General features: G+C 36.7%; 1 protein-coding gene across 2 annotated transcripts in view; it reads left to right on the top strand.

The window, feature by feature from the left end:
* The window catches only part of SNTG1 (syntrophin gamma 1), a 941,158-nt gene that overhangs the window by 631,303 nt on the left and 288,503 nt on the right, over nt 1-21,352 (top strand). For both annotated transcript variants that reach the window (XM_059166477.1, XM_059166476.1), the window contains exon 4: nt 2,352-2,408. In XM_059166477.1, the coding sequence (XP_059022460.1) occupies nt 2,352-2,408 (57 nt within the window). The remainder of the gene's footprint in view (nt 1-2,351; nt 2,409-21,352) is intronic.

Here is a 21,352-nt window from a genome sequence, read left to right as displayed (position 1 = left end):
TATCCTTGAGCTGAGACTTCCAGTATTTGAGTTACTCTGTGATGTAACTATTGGAATACAAAGTGGACAAATATTAATCAGATATTTAAGTGACTACTAAATAAGAATATCTGTCTAGAATAACAGATTGTGTGTATTTGTGTGTGTCTGTGTGTGTGTGTGTGAGAGAGAAAGAGAGAGAGAGAGAGAATATTAATTAAATTTCTACTCTATCCTGGGGTTCTTCACAATTACTACTCCTCAAAACAAAGCTGTTACTGTCTTATTTATCACCATTTTACAGATTAGGAAAAAGAGATTCATAGGGATTAAGTAATTTTCCGAACATATTAAGTTGTGGATACTTGAGTCATTGATAGATTCTTTGATTTCAATTCCATTATTTTCAATTTATAGCTTTAATCAATCCTTTAGTGAGAAATAAACAATGATTACTTAATTTAACAGGTTCTTCTTACCTTGTCTAACAAAAGGACATTTCCAATAAATATGTAATATATTTTAAATTAGATTTTCTGTGTGTATAATGCATGTGCCCACTTTCCTTTTTGATTTTGTACATGAAGTTATGCTTATATACATAGATATTACAATATAAGTTCTAAAGTACTGTTTCTTCCCATATCTGTGATCCCAAAAATGGGGAGTGATACAATATTTGGCTTAAAAATAAAAAGTAGAGTTTATGGTATTATTTAACATGAATAATGTGTTTTATATTTCATGTTCCTTTTCATACATTGTAATACATCTGTAAACGTACTTTGTGTAAGTAACTTTAATGTTGACTTGAAAACATAATTAGAGGACAGGTTTTAAGAGTGAAATCTATAGTTTTAAAATAGGTCAAATTACTTAGGACATGACAAAAAATTGAGATAACTAAGTGTTATTAATTTGTACTAATAATTCTTTTTCTTATGCCCCAATCTCCAACCATAAATGTTTATTTTTTAATTCAAAATAAATGACACTTATTATACCTCAATATCTGGTATAGTGGTATTGTTCTTTAAACATTTTTTGCTTTTATTTATGAAATCTAAAAACATGGCTTAATGAAAATATTTTGTAACTGCCAACATGATGAGGTTTTATACTATACTACCTTAAAGTATTTAGGAAGAACCATCAGAAGCACACATTTTCCAGATTTTCTTTTTGTTCTTTTTTTTTTTTAAAGATTTTATTTATTTATTTGACAGAGAGAGAGATCACAAATAGGCAGAGAGACAGACAGAGAGAGAGATGAGGAGAAGCAGGCTCCCTGCTGAGCAGAGAGCCCATGCAGGACTCGATCCCAGGCCCCTGGGATCATGACCTGAGCCGAAGGCAGAGGCTCAACCCACTGAGCCACCCAGGCGCCCCTCTTTTTGTTCTTTTTAAATAATATAAACTGCTCCACATAGCCCCTCTAAAACCAGGGAGTAAAGGAAAGAATCAATAAGAAAGAGATCATAGCAAACAAGCTGGGCATTTGTAGGGAGAAATATCTATCCCAAGTACAACAGGAGAAAGGGGAGGAAGTCTTAAAGTGTTATGGATAGGGGGAGGTTCAAAACATAAGAAAGTTATAAGTAAGTTGAGAAGGTAATAAATAAAATTTCAACACACTTCCAGAATATGCATGATGTAGAATGGCCCTAAAACAGAGTAATACTGATTATTTTTTTTAAATTAAAGGATTTGTTCAAATGTAGATTTTTGTGATTTTTGTTTTAAACACTAGTGATTGAATTATCTTTACCATTGTTGAAAGAAAAAGATAATTGATTTTGAAAATTGATAATTCCATTGTCATTATTAGTTAGGTATGAAATCCATTCTTTTCCAAATAAACAATCATTATGAACCTGGTTTATCCACAGTTTCAGTCCTAGACACACACATGGATCATTTATGTGTTGGGAAACAGCAGCGTCCCAGCTCAGCTCTCAGATTTCCACAGCAAGATAATTTAGTCCTGAAGGAAATAAGACCTTGGTTGACAAAGATAATATTACCATTGACACAGAGTTATTTTTTTGTAACCCAAACTTGTCATTTCTTAGACAACAAGAATACATAGTGTGAAAATGAGAAAGTAAGAAGGTAAAAGTTAAAATTCCAAAATATGTCCAGAGAATCATTGAAAGGAAGCTTAATAACCATACAGTACCTTTTATCTAGACAAATAAATTAACCTTTGATTAAAAATTACAAAATGATCCATTTGTTGCAAAAATTAAAGCCTGTTTGGTGTCACAAAATGTTTCTTTTTTAAAGGAACAAAAACAGAATTGAGAGGAGGAAAATGGTGTGTAAGTCTATTATTGTGAAATTCTAACCTCTTTTAAAATCCTGTCTTTCAGGAAAGAACGGTGACCATTAGAAGACAAACTGTAGGAGGATTTGGATTAAGCATAAAGGTATCCTGTCTTTTCAGTCTATCCTCAAAGGCATGCTGTAAAGCCTGCATTTTTGTGTATTTTGATTTTTTTGCTGATTAATAATTAGATAAGAATGGCTATAGCAAATTGTTTAATATTTGGAATGAGATGTAAAATAGGTAGATTCTCACAAAACCTTGGGCAACTTTTGATTTAGAAATTCTCTTAGAAAAAGTACTTGGGAATTTTACCCGATATTGAACATAGGTTATTCACTTTCTCTGGTGTCATTTAACATGTCAGATATTGTGTTATAATATGCATGTCTTCCTCTAACCAGCCAGAATAGGTGCGACTGCCCTTTCAGTGAATGGAGCAAGAACAAGTTTTAAACTAATAATACATAGTTAAGACTTAGTTGGATTTTATTCATCTTTTTCTTTGATTAGTTTTCCTCTTTTAAAGAATTTTCATATCACAATGCCAAGTAAACAAGATAGACAGAATTTTAGCATCTCATTTATTTTAAAAATGACCATACCTGTTCACTTCCATTTATTATGAAATTCTAAAGGCCTCTTTTCCTCCTGTACATGGTTGACTAGTAAAGATGTACCATATCTGCAATTTGTCATCACTGAAACAAAACAGAAAATTTGAAAGGGTGAGAAATTACATAAATATTATAAAAGTTAACTCAATGTCTTTAAAGTCCCTTTAGAAATCTACGTCTCTGCATAGATAAATGAAACCTAACTTTATCTTGACCATTGGGTTAGGTATTTTGCCTATGTAGGGTGACTATCATACATCTCAGGTATATATTTCAAGAAATTTTAACACAGCTCAGTTTATATATGCTTAGAAAGTGGAACTCTAAATTTGGTGGTTATCAGTTCTAGTTGACATTATGGAAATGACTTAGAAAAATGTACCTGTGTGGAATAGCATTATGTTGTCAGGTGATAAGAATATCACTACATAAAGTGTTAGTTTTGAAATATTTATTTAACTTTCCTTTATCTGTCATCAGCTAAAACGAGGAAGGTTTGCAGGCCAAGTTAATAGAATATGGAAATTATTTTTGTTTTTGCTGTGATATTTATTGGGATTTCTTGAAGGATTTAAAGTTGCCACTAGAGATAGTAAGAAGTCCATGAAAGAGAAAAAAAAAATGCTAAGTGTGAATAAAATCCAATCGTGAGAGTTGGTTTCATTTGAGATAAATATTTTCACCTAGTAGGCCTGACTCACTCTTACTTTCTTATTTATTTATTTATTTATTTATGAGTGTGTGTTTGCGTGTGTGTGTGTGTGTGTGTGTGTGTGTGTGTGTGTGCTTGAACAAGGGAGGGGGCACAGGAGAAACAGACTAGGGGAGTGCAATATGGGACTTGATCTACTACCATCAGGAGATCATGACATGAGCCCAAACCAAGAGTTTAACACTTAACCAACTAAGCTACGCAGCCACTCAAACTCTGTTTCTGATGGTGGAGCTACATTAGTTTTGTGTAGGCTGGAAATGTTCTTTTCTATTTTTTTTTTCTGTTTCCATTTATAATTTAAAGCCAATAATACAATGTAATTTATTTTTACTAAAATTGCACCGTTTTAACCTAGGCAGTTTTTAAAACATCAGGAATTTCACCAAATTAATTATATCCATTTAACATTTTTGTTATTCCAGTCCAACTGAAACTCCTACACATAACTAAATAATTTTTTAAATCAAATGTGGATAGTTTGCATTCATAATATTGACCACAAAAGCAGTATTTTTTTTTATTTTCATTTTTTAAAATTTTTATTTATTTATTTGACAGACAGAGATCACAAACAGGCAGAGAGGCAGGCAGAGAGAGAGAGGGGAAGCAGGCTCCCTGCTGAGCAGACAGCGGGATGTGGGCTTGATCCAAGGACCCTGAGATCATGACCTGAGCCGAAGGCAGAGGCCTTAACCCACTGAGCCAGCCAGGTGCCCCAAAAGCAGTATTTCAATTGTGATTTGTGCCATATGTTAGGAATTCTAACAAAAAAGGCAATTCGTTTACGATTCTTATGACACACTAACCATAGATACTAAAATTACTATTTTTATTTATAATAGTACCCAGTCATTCTGAAAAGATTTTTTTTTGGGGGGGGGTTTTGCAATTTGCTTTTCTTAATACTTACCTCTGACACTTGCTTTTTTATTTTTAAACTATCTTTCAGGGCACCTGGGTGGCTCAGTCAGTTAAGTGCCTGCCTTTGGCTCAGGTCATGATCCCAGTATCCTGGGATCAAACCCCACTCCCTGCTCTGTGGGGAATCTGCTTCTCCTTACCCCTGCTCTTGTGCTCTTGTTTGTTCACTCTTGTTCTCTCTCTCTCTCTCTCCCTCTCAAAAAAATAAAATCTTAAAATAATAAGCTATCTTTCATTCTGTTAATGTGTGTGCATAGATATATATACATATATATATTTCATGTTTTATATATATATATATATATATATATATACTATATATGCAGAATGAACATTTAAGAGATCATTTAAGCTTAAATGCAGAATTAATATTTTAATATTCACCATTTATTTATTTTCTTTTTTTCTCTTTAACACCTTTATTTTTTGGATAAACACTAGATTATTTTTTAAATTTTAAATATTTAGTTTTTTATAAACATATATTTTAATTTTTATCCCCAGGGGAACAGGTCTGTGAATCCCCAGGTTTACACACTTCACAGCACTCACCAAAGCACACACCCTCCCCAGTGTCCATAACCCCACACCACTTCTCCTAACCCCCCTCCCCTTAGCAACCCTCAGTTTGTTTTGTGAGATTAAGAGTCACTTATGGTTTGTCTCCCTCCCAATCCCATCTTGTTTCATTTATTCTTCTCCTACCCCCTTAAGCCCCCATGTTGCATCATCACCTCCTCATATCAGGGAGATCATATGATAGTTGTCTTTCTCCACTTGACTTCTTTCACTAAGCATGATACGCTCTAGTTCCATCCATGTTGTCGCAAATGGCAAGATTTCATTTCTTTTGATGGCTGCATAGTATTTCATTGTGTATATTTACCATATCTTCTTGATCCATTCATCTGTTGATGGACATCTAGGTCCTTTCCATAGTTTGGCTATTGTGGACATTGCTGCTATAAACATTCGGGTGCACGTGCCGCTTTGGATCACTACGTATGTATCTTTAGGTTAAATACCCAATAGTGCAATTGCTGGGTCATAAGGCAGTTCTATTTTCAACATTCCCAGGAACCTCCATGCTGTTTTCCAGAGTGGTTGCACCAGCTTGCATTCCCACCAACATTGTAGGAGGGTTCCCCTTTCTCCACATCCTCGCTAGCATCTGTCATTTCCTGACTTGTTCATTTTAGCCATTCTGACTGGTGTGAGGTGGTATCTCATTGTGGTTTTGATTTGTATTTCCCTGATGCTGAGTGATATGGAGCACTTTGTCATGTGTCTGTTGGCCATCTGGATGTCTTCTTTGCAGAAATGTCTGTTCATGTCCTCTGCCCATTTCTTGATTGGATTATTTGTTCTTTGGGTGTTGAGTTTGCTAAGCTTTTTATAGATTTTGGACACTAGCCCTTTATCTGTTATGTCCTTTGCAAATATCTTCTCCCATTCTGTCAGTTGTCTTTTGGTTTTGTTAACTGTTCCTTTGCTGTGCAAAAGCTTTTGATCTTGATAAAATCTCAATAGTTCAATTCTGCACTAGCTTCCCTTGCCTTTGGCGATGTTCCAAAGAAGATGTTGCTGCGGCTGAGGTTGAAGAGGTTGCTGCCTGTGGTCTCCTCAAGGATTTTGATGGATTCCTTTCGCACATTGAGGTCCTTCATCCATTTTGAGTCTATTTTTGTGTGTGGTGTAAGGAAATGGTCCAATTTCATTTTTCTGCATATGGCTGTCCAATTTCCCAATAGCTTTTATTGAAGAGGCTGTCTTTTTTCCATTGGACATTCTTTCCTGCTTTGTCGAAGATTAGTTGACCATAGAGTTGAGGATCTATTTCTGAGCTCTCTATTCTGTTCCATTGATCTATGTGTCTGTTTTTGTGCCAGTACCATGCTGTCTTGATGATGACAGCTTTGTAATAGAGCTTGAAGTACGGAATTGTGATGCCACCAACGTTGGCTTTCTTTTTCAATATCCCTTTGGCTATTCGAGGTCTTTTCTGGTTCCATATAAATTTTAGGATTTTTTGTCCCATTTCTTTGAAAAAGATGGGTGGTACGTTGATAGGATCTACATGTGTAGATTGCTTTAGGTAGCATAGACATTTTCACAATATTTATTCTTCCAATCCAGGGGCATGGAAAATTTTTCCATTTCTTTGTGTCTTCCTCAAATTCTTTCATGAGTACTTTATAGCTTTCTGAGTATAGATTCTGTGCCTCTTTGGATAGGTTTAATCCTAGGTATCTTATGGTTTTGGGTACAATTGTAAATAGGATTGACTCCTTAATTTCTCTTTCTTCTGTCTTGTTGTTGGTGTAGAGAAATGCAACTGATTTCTGTGCATTGATTTTATATCCTGACACTTTACTGAATTCCTGTACAAGTTCAAGCAGTTTTGGAGTGGAGTCTTTTGGGTTTTCCAAATATAGTATCATATCATCTGCAAAGAGTGATAGTTTGACTTCTTCTTTGACGATTTGGATGCCTTAAATTTCCTTTTGTTGTCTGATTGCTAAGGCTAGGACCTCTAGTACTATGTTGAATAGCAGCAGTGATAATAAACATCCCTGCTGTGTTTCTGACCTTAGCGGAAAAGCTTTCAGTTTTTCTCCATTGAGAATGATATTTGCAGTGGGTTTTTCATAAATGGCTTTGATAATATTGAGGTATGTGCCCTTTATCCCTACACTTTGAAGAGTTTTGATCAGGAAGGGATGCTGTACTTTATCAAATGCGTTTTCAGCATCTATTGAGAGTATCATATGGTTCTTGTTCTTTCTTCTATTAATGTGTTGCATCACATTGATTGATTTGTGGATGTTGAATCAACCTTGCAGCCCTGGAATAAATCCCACTTGGTCGTGGTGAATAATCCTTTATTGTGCTGTTGAATCCTATGGGCTAGTATTTTGTTGAGTATTTTTCGCATCTGTATTCATCAAGGATATTGGTCTATAGCTCTCTTTTTTGATGGGATCCTTGTCTGGTTTGGGGATCAAGGTGATGCCGGCCTCATAAAATGGGTTTGGACATTTTCCTTCTATTTCTATTTTTTGGAACAGTTTCAGGAGAATAGGAATTAGTTCTTTAAATGTTTGGTAGAATTCCCCTGAGAAGCCGTTTGGCCCTGGACTTTTGTTTGTTTGGAGATTTTTAATGACTGTTTCAATCTCCTTACTGGTTATGGGTCTGTTCAGGCTTTCTATTTCTTCCTGGTTCAGTTGTGGTAGATTATATGTTTCTTGGAATGCATCCATTTCTTCCAGATTTCAAATTTGTTTGTGTAGAGTTGCTCATAGTATGTTCCTATAATAGTTTGTATTTCTTTGGTGTTAGTTGTGATCTCTCCTCTTTCATTCATGATTTTATTTATTTGGGTCCATTCTCTTTTCTTTTTGATAATTCTGGCTAGGGGTTTATCAATTTTATTAATTCTTTCAAAGAACCAGCTCCTCGTTTTGTTGATTTGTTCTATTGGTTTTTTTTTTTTTTTTTTTTTTTTTTTTTGGTTTCTATTTCATTGATTTCTGCTCTGATCTTTATTATTTCTCTTCTCCTGCTGGGTTTAGTGTTTCTTTCTTGTTCTTTCTCCAGCTCCTTTAGGTGTAGGGTTAGGTTGTGTACCTGAGACCTTTCTTGTTTCTTGAGAAAGGCATGTACCACTATATATTTTCCTGTCAGGACTTCTTTGTTGTGTCCCACAGATTTTGAACCATTGTATTTTCATTATCATTTGTTTCCATGATTTTTTTCAATTCTTCTTTAATTTCCCGGTTTACCCATTCATTCTTTAGAAGGATACTGTTTAGTCTCCATGTATTTGGGTTCTTTCCAAACTTCCTCTTGTGGTTGAGTCTAGCTTCAGAGCATTGTAGTCTGAAAATATGCAGGGAATGATCCCAATATTTTGATACCCGTTGAGTCCTGATTTAGGACCGAGGATGTGATCTATTCTGGAGAATGTTCCATGTGCCCTAGAGAAGAATGTGTATTCTGTTGCTTTGGGATGAAATGTTCTGAATATATCTGTGATGTCCATCTGGTCCAGTGTGTTGTTTAAGGCCTTTATTTCATTGCTGATCTTTTGCTTGGATGTTCTGTTCATTTCAGTGCGGGGAGTGTTAAAGTCCCATACTATTATTGTATTATTGTTGATGTGTTTCTTTGATATTTTATTAATTGGTTTATAAAGTTGGCTGTTCCCACGTTGGGGGCATAGATATTTAAAATTGTTATATCTGGTTGTTGGACAGACCCTTTGAGTATGATATAGTGTCCTTCTTCATGTCTTATTATAGTCTGTGGCTTAAAATCTAATTGATCTGATATAAGGATTGCCATTCCTGCTTTCTTCTGATGTCCATTAGCATGGTAAATTCTTTTCCACCCCCTCACTATAAATCTGGAGGTGTCTTCGGGCTTAAAATGAGTTTCTTGGAGGCAACATATAGATGGGTTTTTTTTTTTTTAAGATTTTATTTATTTATTTGACAGAGAGAGAACACAAGTAGGCAGAGAGGCAGGTAGAGAGAGAGGAGGAAGCAGGCTCCCTGCTGAGCAGAGAGCCTGATGCGGGACTCGATCCCAGGACCCTGCGATCATGACCTGAGCTGAAGGCAGCGGCTTAACCCACTGAGCCACCCAGGCACCCGGGGTTTTGTTTTTTTATCCATTCTGATACCCTGTGTCTTTTGACAGGGGCAGTTAGCCCATTAACATTCAGAGTAACTATTGAGAGATATGAATTTACTGCCATTGTATTGCCTGTAAGGTGACTGTTACTGTATATGGTCTCTGTTCCTTTCTGATCTACCACTTGTAGGCTGTCTCTTTGCTTAGACGACCCCTTTCAATATTTCCTGTAGAGCTGGTTTGGTATTTGCAATTTCTTTCAGTTTTTGTTTGTCCTGGAAGCTTTTAATCTCTCCTTCTATTTTCAATGATAGCCTAGATGGATATAGTATTCCTGGATGCATGTTTTTCTCGTTTAGTGCTCTGAAAATATCATGCCAGCTCTTTCTGGCCTGCCAGGTCTCTGTGGATAAGTCAGCTGCCAATCTAATATTTTTACCATTGTATGTTACAGACTTCGTTTCCCGGGCTGCTTTCAGGAATTTCTCTTTGTCTCTGAGACTTGTAAATTTTACTTTTAGGTGACGGGGTGTGGGCCTATTCTTATTGATTTTGAGGGGCATTCTCTGAACCCCCTGAATTTTGATGCTCGTTCCCTTTGCCAAATTGGGAAATTCTCCCCAATATTTCTCTCCAGTATACCTTCTGCTCCCCTCTCTCTTTCTTATTTTTCTGGAATCCCAATTAGTCTAATGTTGTTTCATCTTATGGTGTCACTTATCTCTCGAATTCTCCCCTCGTGGTCCAGTAGCTGTTTGGCCCTCTTTTGCTCAGCTTCTTTATTCTCTGTCATTTGGTCTTCTATATCACTAATTCTTTCTTCTACCTCATTTATCCTAGCAGTGAGAGCCTCCATTTTTGATTGCACCTCATTAATAGCTTTTTTGATTTCAACTTGGTTAGATTTTAGTTCTTTTATTTCTCCAGAAAGGGCTTTTATATCTCTCGAGAGGGTTTCTCTAATATCTTCTATGTCTTTTTCGAGCCCGGCTAGAGCCTTCAGAATTGTCATTCTGAACTCTATATCTGACATATTACCAATGTCTGTATTGATTAGGTCCCTAGTCTTCGGTACTATCTCTTGTTCTTTTTTTTGTGTTGAATTTTTCGTCTTGTCATTTTGTCCAGATAAGAGTATATGAAGGAGCAAGTAAAATCCTAAAAGGGTGGCAACAACCCCAGGAAAATATGCTTTAACCAAATTAGAAGAGATCCAAAATCATGAGGGGGAGAAAGGGGATAAAAAGAGGTTCAAAAAGGAAGAACAAAAAAAAAAGAAAAAAGAAAAAAAAAGAAAAGAAAAGAATTAAAAAAAAAAGAAAACAAATAAGAAAAATATAAAAAAGAAAAAATATATATATTGGATAAACTAGTTAAAAAACGTTAAAAAAGAAAAAGATAAAAGTTAAAAAAAATGTACCAGAAAGCGAGAAAAAAAACAAAAAATGAAAAAGAAAAAAATTAAATTAACTGCAAGACTAAAAAAAAATCACAGGGAAAAAGCCATGTGTTCTGTGGTTTGCTTTCTCCTCCTCTGGAATTCTGCTGCTCTCCTTGGTATTGAAACCGCACTCCTTGGTAGGTGAACTTGGTCTCGGCTGGATTTCTTGTTGATCTTCTGGGGGAGGGACCTGTTGTAGTGATTCTTAAGTGTCTTTGCCCCAGGCGGAATTGCATCACCCTTACCAGGGGCCAGGGTGAGTAATCCGCTCGGGTTTGCTTTCAGGAGCTTTTGTTCCCTGAGCGCTTTCCATAGAGTTCCGGAGGATGGGAATACAAATCGCAGCCTCCTGTTCTCCGGCCCGGATGAGCTGAGAGCCCGGGGTCCCACTCCTCAGTGCGCCCTCAGAGAACAGCACCCAGTTACTCCCGTCTGCCTGACCTCCGGCCACGCTCCGAGTTCACCGAGTCTGCGACTGGTTCAAGGTAACACTGAGCTGTGAGCTTACTGTCAGCTCTGTCTCTGTAGCCGGCTTTCCCGTTCCAATACTCGCAAGGTCTGAGACACTCAGACACCCCCGATCCTTCTGTGACCCTGCGGGACCTGAGGCCACGCTGACCCCACATGGGCTTCACCCCGATTTAGCCTCTGGAGCGATGTCCCTCAGCAGAACAGACTTTTAAAAGTCCCGATTTTGTGCTCCGTTGCTCTGCCGCTTGCCGGGAGCCGGCCCCTCCCCCCGGGGTCTATCTTCCCTTCGCTTTGGATTCACTTCTCCGCCGGTCCTACCTTTCAGAAAGTGGTTGTTTTTCTGTTTCCAGAATTGCTGTTCTTCTTCTCTTCGATCTGCCGATGGATTTTCAGGTGTTTGCAATCTTTAGATAAGCTATCTACCTGATCTCTGGCTAGCTGAAGTAGTCTCAGCCTGCTACTTCTCCGCCATCTTGACTCCTCCCCGAAAACCTCCATTTTTGATTGCACCTCATTAATAGCTTTTTCAATTTAAGCTTGGTTAGATTTTAGTTCTTTTATTTCTCCAGAAAGAGTTTTTATATCTCCCGAGAGGGTTTCTCTAATATCTTCCATGCCTTTTTCAAGCCTGGCTAGAACCTTGAGAATTGTCATTCTGAACTCTAGATCTGACATATTACCAATGTCTGTATTGATTAGGTCCCTAGCCTTCGGTACTGCCTCTTGTTCTTTTTTTTGTGTTGAATTTTTCCGTCTTGTCATTTTGTCCAGATAAGAGTATATGAAGGAGCAAGTAAAATCCTAAAAGGGTGGCAACAACCCCAGGAAAATATGCTTTAACCAAATCAGAAGAGATCCCAAATCGTGAGGGGGGAGAAAGGGGATAAAAAGAGGTTCCGAAAGAAAGAAAGGAAGGAAAAAAAAAAAGAAAAGAAAAGAAGAATTAAAAAAGAAAACAAATAATGAAAAGTACAAAAAAGGAATGATATATATATATATATATATATATATATATATGTGTGTGTGTTAGATAAACTAGTTAAAAAACGTTAAAAAAGAAAAGGGTAAAAGTTAAAAAATTTTAGCATAAGAAGAGAAAAAAATGAAAAAGAAAAAAAAATTAAATTTACTGCAAGACTAAAGAATCATAGGGAGAAAGCAGGGAGAAAGCCATGAGTTCCGTGCTTTGCTTTCTCCTCCTCTGGAATTCTGCTGCTCTCCTTGGTATTGAAACCGCACTCCTTGGTAGGTCAACTTGGTCTTGGCTGGATTTCTTTTTGATCTTCTGGGGGAGGGGCCTGGTGTAGTGATTCTCAAGTGTCTTTGCCCTAGGCGAATTGCACCACCCTTACCAGGGGCCAGGCTGAGTAATCCGCTCGGGTTTGCTTTCAGGAGCTTTGGTTCCCTGAGAGCTTTCAGTAGAGTTCCGGAGGACGGGAATACAAATGGCGGCCTCCTGGTCTCCCGCTCGGAGGAGCCGAGAGCCCAGGGCCCCACTCCTCAGTGCACGCTCAGAGAACAGCGTCCAGTAACTACCGTCTGCCCGACCTCCGGCTGCGCTCCGAGCTCACCGAGCCTGCGACCGGTTCAAGGTAACACCGAGCTGTAAGCTTACTGTAGGCTCTATCTCTGTAGCCGGCTTTCCCGTTCCAATACCCACAAGCTCTGCGACACTCAGACACCCCTGATCCTTCTGTGACCCTGCAGGACCTTGAGGCCACGCAGACCCCGCATGGGCTTCACCCCGGTTTAGCCTCTGGAGCGATGTCCCTCAGTGGAACAGACTTTTAAAAGTCCTGATTTTGAGCTCCATTGCTCTGACACTTCCTGGGAGCCAGGCCCTCCCCCTGGGGTCTATCTTCCCTTCGCTTTGGATTCACTTCTCTGCCAGTCCTACCTTTCAGAAAGTGATTGTTTTTCTGTTTCTAGAATTGCTGTTCTTCTTCTCTTCAATCTGCCAGTGGATTTGTAGTTGTTTGCAATCTTTAGATAAGCTTTCTAGCTGATCTGCTAGCTGAAGTAGTCTCAGCCTGCTACTTCTCCGCCATCTTGACTCCTCCCCCTTATTTATTTTCTTATGTATTTATTTGTGTACCTACTGCTGGAGCAATTTGAGCCAGTAATACAATTATTCACATAAATATATAAACATATATCTTATCCTTATTTGCTTCAGTTAAATAATCACTTCTGGCACACACTGGAGATTTTGCAGTGAGAATTACTGAATTAAAACCTGGAATATCTCAACTGGAGATAACAGAAGGAAGAGTGCCTGTTGGACAATTAAAGAGGCTTTAACCAGTATAGTGAAGACTCCTACAAGTGCTCCTGAATTTCACTATACTAAGAACATATAGTGATGTTATTTCAATTTTACCTTCTAAAAAATTATTTGTAAAAACTTAACTAAAGTGTAAAAAAAATGTTTTTCTTTCTTTCTTTCTGTCAGAAAACTCTAAAACACTCCAAAATGGGCTGTTACAGGTCAAAGCCAACTGGCCATGCTCTGTGCTCCTGACAAATCTTGGCTCATGGGCCTTTCCTCCCACTGTCATCACTGTGCATGGTGGCAACTCCTCAGTTTTCCCACGTGGTGGTCAGTGCTACTAAAGTTGTTGGTCAACATCATAGGCTTCTTTCATAGCATCTTTTTAATGCTTTATTAACATACCCTAGTGGCTATAGACTGTGGTTAGAATGATGTCCTTGAAGCTACCAACGCCCTTTAAGCCTTGATGTTGCCTATTCATGTACAATGTTCTTATTCCCCAACATTCTCCAGGCAGAGATTCCCCTATAACGTTGATAAAATAAAAGTGAGCCTTTACCTTCTTTTATTTTCGCTACCTTATTATTGAAACAATATATCTTAGGGATATTAAAACTTCAGGGATAAAAGTTTGTGGCTTAGTCCAAGGTGGCTTAGAGATTGAGGTAGTCATATGTCAGTATGTCTGATTCTAGGTGTTTATAATTTGATATCTTCCCTTGAAGAACAGAATGATGTAGTACATGTTAAGGAGAGTTTCCATCCCAAAATTTCCTAAAAATCTTCAGGAATAAGAGAAAAACATAAATAAAAATGAAAGATTACATTAGATCTAAATTTCTAAAAATATATTTAAGTTGTAACCCAGCTTCCTTTCAAATTTTGTTTATTTCTTCTCTTTACTATAATTTTGCTTTTTTCACCTTAAGAAAATTTTTGGTTTGAATTATTAGAACTTTCTTACAAGATCTAAGACTCTTCTTGAAAATCCACATTTATTAATATTTTAAATCATATCCAAAGTTACTAGACTCCCAATGTGGAATACAGCACCCAAAAAGAGCTTGGACATCAGTTACATTGAGATTTAATGTAGAAGTCAGATTTATCTCCAGAGACAAATTTATTTTTTAGATCATAAAATCCCATTTTTTTTTAATAACAAGAGTGTTTTAAAATATTTATTTATTTATTTATGAGACAGAACACATGGGCATTCTTGCGTGCAGGAATTGGGGGGAGGGGCAGAGGGAGAGAATCTTCAAGCAGACTCCCCACTGTGCACAGCCCTCCCCAGGGCTCCATCTCAGGACCCATGAGATAAAGACCTGAGCTAAAACCAAGAATCAGTCACTTAACTGACTAAGCCACCCAGGTGCCCCATAACAGGTGTGTTTTATAATGGAAAGGTAGAGATGAAAATTACCTATGCATCTATGTAAATTCTACAGGAGGGCAAAACAAAGCAAAACAAACAAAAACAAAATCCCCCAATGCAGAACCAAGGACCTGCGGGGACGTGACAGACTTGTGCTAATGCTCCACGTTTCAAAGCAGGTATCCTGACAAATAGAGCCGCCACACACAAGGCTGACTATCTTGATCCATCTTCCCATCCTCTGGTTTAGCTAAATTTTGGTCTTCAGCTCCTTAAAAAGAAAGGGATTCTTTTTAACCCCTGGAGAGCATGCCTATCCCTGGATTCCTGCTAGTTTCTACTTTGTTCTCTCAGTGCAGTTGGCCAATCAAGTAGGAGCAAATGCGCAACTGAACCAAGGTATAATGAGGTGAAATTTGGAGGTACAATATGCACACCTCTGTTGTCATCAAATAGCGTTTCATCCACAAGCACCTACACCTAAATAGAAATTATGGTCCTACATTCTGATCAGAAACTTAGTCGTGAAGCACTGCTAGAGTTTTCTGCGCTGTGCTCAGTCTTGCACTGTCTTCCAGAAAGCTTTGCTCATTCAAGCTATTTTTACCTTTGTGTTGCTTTTTAGAACACTTTTAGCATCTGCCATAACTTTGGATTTTTTTTTAACAATTCTTTAGGAGTTTCCCTGGCTTTCACCATTATTCATTCTTCCTCAATTTAAACATCGTTCAGAATTCAGTGTGTGTGTTTTTCTTTTTCTTCCTTATTAGTTTTTGTTTTTGTCACTCAGTAAAATGTCAAGCTCTTCTTATTTACGTTTTTTTTTTAAAGATTTTATTTATTTATTTGACAGACAAATCACAAGTAGGCAGAGAGGCAGGCAGAGAGAGGAAGGGAAGCAGGCTCCCTGCTGAGCAGAGAGCCCGATGTGGGGCTCGATCCCAGGACCGTGGGATTATGACCTGAGCCGAAGGCAGAGGCCTTAGCCCACTGAGCCATCCAGGCACCCCCTTATTTACGTTTTTAAACTTCCAAAATACCATTCTCCAAAAACTGAACAAAAAGATGCCTAAACTCTCCACTTATAATCACATAATTTTCTCTGTTCTCAGACTGAAACTGCTTCTTTTTATTAAAAAAAAATTCAGAAATTACAGAGGTAAAAATAAGGAATCATTGAAATAGTAATTAGTGAAAGTTTATGCGCACTCACCAAAAAGACAGTTTGCAGAGCAAGAGCACTCAAACCAAACCATGGAATGAGACTCAGGGTAGATTGCTATAAAAAAACTTACATTGTGGGAAGGCAGTGACTATTTATTCTTCACAGGGACTGGTTATAAAATTACAATTTTCTTAAATGATAAGGAACTGGTTAGTGGTTACCTCATAACAACCTTGGGAAGTACTTCAAATTTTACTTATGATTTCTAGAGGCATAAACAAGAAAACCTTGCAAAATAAACTAAATGAAGCTTTGTTTGTCTGACTAAAGTGGTTTTGTCTGCTCAGAGAATTTTCAAGGCTGGTCTCCATTTGTTTTTGATTTTCACACCTTGAAGCTCTCAGATTTATCAGGCTGGCTGGCATATCTACTCGTTTGTCTTACAGGACATTCTGATCTGGGCCCTTGTCTAGTTTTCCAGAGTTCCAAAATACCGATGATCTTTTCTGTCCTTTATTTCTGGCTCTTCAGCTCCTGCCCCCATTTCCCTCATACCACATCTGCCTTCTGGCCTTCTGGTAAAATCTTGTTTCAAGGGCTCATCCCTTTTGTCTGGACTATCCTGAAACTTAACTATTTCCACAAATAACTTAAAGGTCTCCCACACCTGCATTCCCAATAATCACCAAGGCTTTGCAACATAAGACCTAATGTTCTTGTATTTTTGCTTCATTCTTATGAGAATCACCATATGGATAATCACCTTAAAGCAAGCCACTATCTTTTATTGATCTTCCACATCTTTGAAAATAGAATACCGTATATTTGCATATTATTAAATCCTACTTCTGGCCATTGTCAGTTAATAAATCACTTTTTAGAGAAAGGGTGTTTTGTTTTGTTTTGTTTAAAGATTTTATTTATTCATTTGACAGACAGAGATCACAAGTAGGCAGAGAGGCAGGCAGAGAGAGAGGAGGAAGCAGGCTCTCTGCTCAGCAGGGACTCGATCATGCGGGACTCGATCCCAGGACCCTGGGATCATGACCTGAGCTGAAGGCCCACTGAGCCACCCAGGCACCCCTGGTATTTTGATTATTATTATAAGAAAAGGTTCCATAGAATTATTTTCCAACAGACAATGCTATGTCATTTATGTCCATTAAGGGAATGTTTGTAATGAAATCAAAGGTGGTATTTACATGAAATCTTTAACTTTGCAGCAATCAAGAATGAAATTGTAATAATTATTAAAATGTTATCATTTATAAACAATAATTGCAAGTATTTATTAACTGTTCCTTAAATGCCAGATGCTAAGTAATTTATATTCAATTTCATTTGTCCTTTAGTATCGAACAAAGTAGGTAACTATTGCTATCCCTCTATAGGCAATGTGGTTAGGTACTAAGAGGTTAAGTAATTTACCCATTGTTGTACCTGGCAGAGCTGGGTCTAAACTCACATAAAGCAAATGACATAGTCCTTACTGTTAATAACTATGCTCTGTAGCTGTAGAAGCCAGACTAAATTATCTCTAAACTCTCTACTTGGGAAAAGAAGTAATATTTCCTCTCTAAATTATTTACATTCTGGTTTATTCAAAATTAAACTAAATAGATCAATATTTCCAGGATCAAGCAAGCAGTTTAATATCAAAGATTTGGTATTATTTGCATCAAATTTACCAAATAAAAATATATGTCTTAATAGCAGCTATAGTAAATGTCTGCATTTTAGGGGCACTTGGGTGGCTCAGCAACTGTCCTTGGCTCAGAAATGATCCCAGGGTCCTGGGATTGAGCCTCACATTAGCTCCTTGTTCAGAAGACCTTCTCCCTCTGCCTGCAGCTCCCCCCACTTATACACTCTCTCTGTCTCTGACAAATAAATAAATAAAGTTTAAAAAAATAAATTTCTGCCTTTTAATTTATTAGTAGGTGATACAACACACCCTCATTTACATATGCTTCTCCTCACCCTGTTCTCTTTCTTTTTACTTGAGTTTGTTCTTCTATTTCCACCAGAGACATTATGGATACATACCTTTAAACCATAGAAATAGGAGGATATCAGGCAGGTAATAAATCTGAGGTTGAAGATTATGGATGAATCCCCAAGAGTCAGTTAAAACCACTGATCAATTTTCATTATAAAGACCATTTTTAATTAAATAGTTTATTGAGATATAATTTACATATCATACAACTTAACCACTGAAAGTATACAAGTTAGTGGTTTTTATTATATTCACAGATGTGTGCATTTTAGAACAATTTGTCTTCCTCGTGTCCTTGAGCTATCATTCCCTTCTCTCCTTATCTCCCTAACTCATCTCTAAGCAACTACTTGTGTACCTTCAGTCTCTATAGATTTTCCTACTTTTAACTTTCATATGAAGGAAATTATACAGTATGTGGGAGAGACCATTAATTTGTGCCAAATTCAAACTAAGTGATATTAGGAGGTAGGCATCGCACTCAAATAGGTAAGGACATTTTCCCATGATATTTTCAGATTATATTCTTTTAGGTACTTATCCCATATTTGTTCATTAGGCTCTTGACCTTAATTATTGTGTTGTTATTATCTGCTTACAAATATCTTCCTAGCTCTAAATAGATATATAATGGTGGGGCCTACGTCTCTCTATCTCCCCCCAGAGCCCAGAATATGATTGATTGATTAACTGGGATAATGAAAATATCAAATTAAAAATATTTATCTGGCAAGATTTCCAATGTTCTAGGAACATCCTAGCTTTGATTTGGTGGAATTTCAGTTATACTGGCAAATTCTTTTATGGAGTCTTAAAATGCTTCAGAAAAGAATTAATATCCTGGTTCCTATAAAGCTAGTTGTAAACTTAATTATGCATTGAATGGTATATATTTTAATAATTTCTGGGATGCACTGTAGAATGTTGCCTCATTTTCCTTAGTCTTGATTTTACACTGGAACAACAGAGCTCAATTAATTCATTTATTCTCTAAACATTGACCACAAGCCTGCACCCTGGCTGGCCTAATGGTAGGTTGAGGAGAAGTACCTGTAAAGGAAACTCTGTCTTGACCCCCTGCCCTTTATAATCCAGTGGGAAAGTAGATATTAATCAAATTGTGATGTAAATAAATGTAAATTATAGCCTGGATTCAGTGTTACAGAAGTGAATTACTTCAAGCGAGGAGACACTGATAAATGGGATCCTTTAGCTAAAATTCTGAATTTGAGTGGGAGTTTACCAGGTTGAGTAAAAGAAAAAACAAACAAACATGTAGGCAGAGGGGATAGTGTGTAATGATGTCCTTTGGTGTTCCAGTGATAAACATCCGGGATGAAGACATAAGGCAGGTTGAGGCCTTAAGACAGAGGGTTGCTGAGGATCTGGGGTTTTATTCTAAGTGTAGTAGGAAGCCTGTCAGCTGTTTCAAACAGGATGAGTTACATTGTTTGATTCTTGACTGGAAAACCTTACATTTCCCCATTTAGGTTGAGAGCTAAATCTTATTAATTTTAATAGAGCTGGACTGCTCTCACAAATCATCCAATAAAATAAGGTACTATGATTTTAAGTTCTAATTTCATCTCCTGAGTTTTGTCTAAAAATTTGTTCTTTAGCAATTGATTTAAGAATTCTTTCACAACTCCTACTTTGATTAAAAATTTGATTAAGAAATTAAAAAAAACACTTTTGGACTCAAACCATTCAAATTTCAGGAGAAATTTTACATATAGAAGAAAAACTTGACAAAATACGGGTTAGTTTCAGTCTGTCATTGAAACACAGTTCTAACTTTCTGGTGTTGAGGGAGGAATGGAGTTACTGAGCTGGCCCTCAGAAATTGCTATCTCGTTTTTTTGTTTGTTTGTTTTTGTTTTCCCTAGATAGATCTCAGGGAGAGGTTTCCCACTGTCCTGCCATGGTACTTGGCATTAGAAATCTGAGCGCTGAGGAATTTTTGGATTCAGTAGTGCAAGGAGAGAAAAATGTGAAAAGCTAAAGAAAAACACTCTGATGACAGCCACACAGACAAGAAAAAAATATGTGACATAAAAATATGTGACCAAAATGTGACATAAAAAAATGTCACTTTCTGTCCCCTAATATCTGAACCACAAAATATCTGGTTGAGTTTATTTCTTCTTTTTATACCACCTAAAACTTCTTTGGTGGATGATTAGTCTCTGTTAACTAGATTTTTCTTCCAAGAAATGGAGACATATTCTTAAAATCCTTTCCAATCTCCAAGTATCTCTAGAAACTAACTGTAACCATGGTCATTTAATTTCATTGCACATTCTTAGCTCCTACTTAAAATCATTCTTCAGTATGTTTACAACAATAGCTCTTGGGCCTGGCAAAGCTTTTGACTTTATTTATTCATTTGTTCATTCATCAATAAACATTTCAAAGATAAAAAAGAAAGATATTATTCCATGCATTGGGTTTACATCTATGTATGAAACAAATTACTAGAAAAATTCAGTGCCCTCTTGGAACTTATATTTTGCTTAGGAATGGGGGAAAATGAATGAAAATGAATAATAGATATAATAAATGAATAAAGATAATAGGAGGTTGGAAACTGATAAATATAATGGGAAAGAAAGAATAAAACAGAAAAAGGGGATTGGGAACTTGGAACCATAACTAGTAACTACTAAGGGTCTTAGAACAGATTAGTGTTAAGCTTATTTACCACTCTAATGCCATATAATTTTATTCATAAATCTTAATTGATAGACTAATTAGGATAATAACTACCTTGTATTCAGTGCTTGTTGTGTGCTAAATAAGGACTAATTTCAATTATACTATCAGACACAAATCACTATCTTTTGATCAAATGAGAAGTCATCTTAAACAGGATTTGGGCTTGTTATGAATATACTGACCAAAAGGCAAAGCGGAATTAGAAGCCATGTCTCTTACACAGAGCTAGTCCTGGTGGGTAGGTGAGTATTTGGTTGGTAGAAAATAGTGAGTAAAGTGAGTTAGCACTGGGTTTGAATTTCAATGTGAGGAAGAGAGTTTTCAATATTTCACTTATTATGTTTCTTCTTTAATATTCTGGAAATAAATTAGGAATACTTGCCAAGAAAATGTTGACTACTACTACTTTTCTCAAAAACTATTGTCCGCCTTATATTTAAGTATATTGGCAATTCAGTACTAAAAACTGACATTCGTGGAAAAAATAGGGTTCTAAAATAACTTTTGTTCTTAAATAAAAAAAGCTTTAGGAAGTTTATGTGTTTTGAAGATAGAGAAACCCGTAGATTTTAGATTGTCTTTTCAACTGTCTTGTGTTAAAAGTGCTATACTTCTTTAATACATGACATTTTATTTTCTATTATTATTTTTTTATAATTTTTTATGATTTTATTTATTTATTTGGGGGGGAGAGTGAGAGAGGGAGACAAAGCAA

Source organism: Mustela lutreola, chromosome 3 (genome assembly GCF_030435805.1).
Source record: "Mustela lutreola isolate mMusLut2 chromosome 3, mMusLut2.pri, whole genome shotgun sequence".
Lineage (NCBI taxonomy): Eukaryota > Metazoa > Chordata > Mammalia > Carnivora > Mustelidae > Mustela > Mustela lutreola.
The sequence above is the reverse complement of the archived record's forward strand: the minus strand, read 5'-3'. Positions and strand labels throughout refer to the sequence as shown.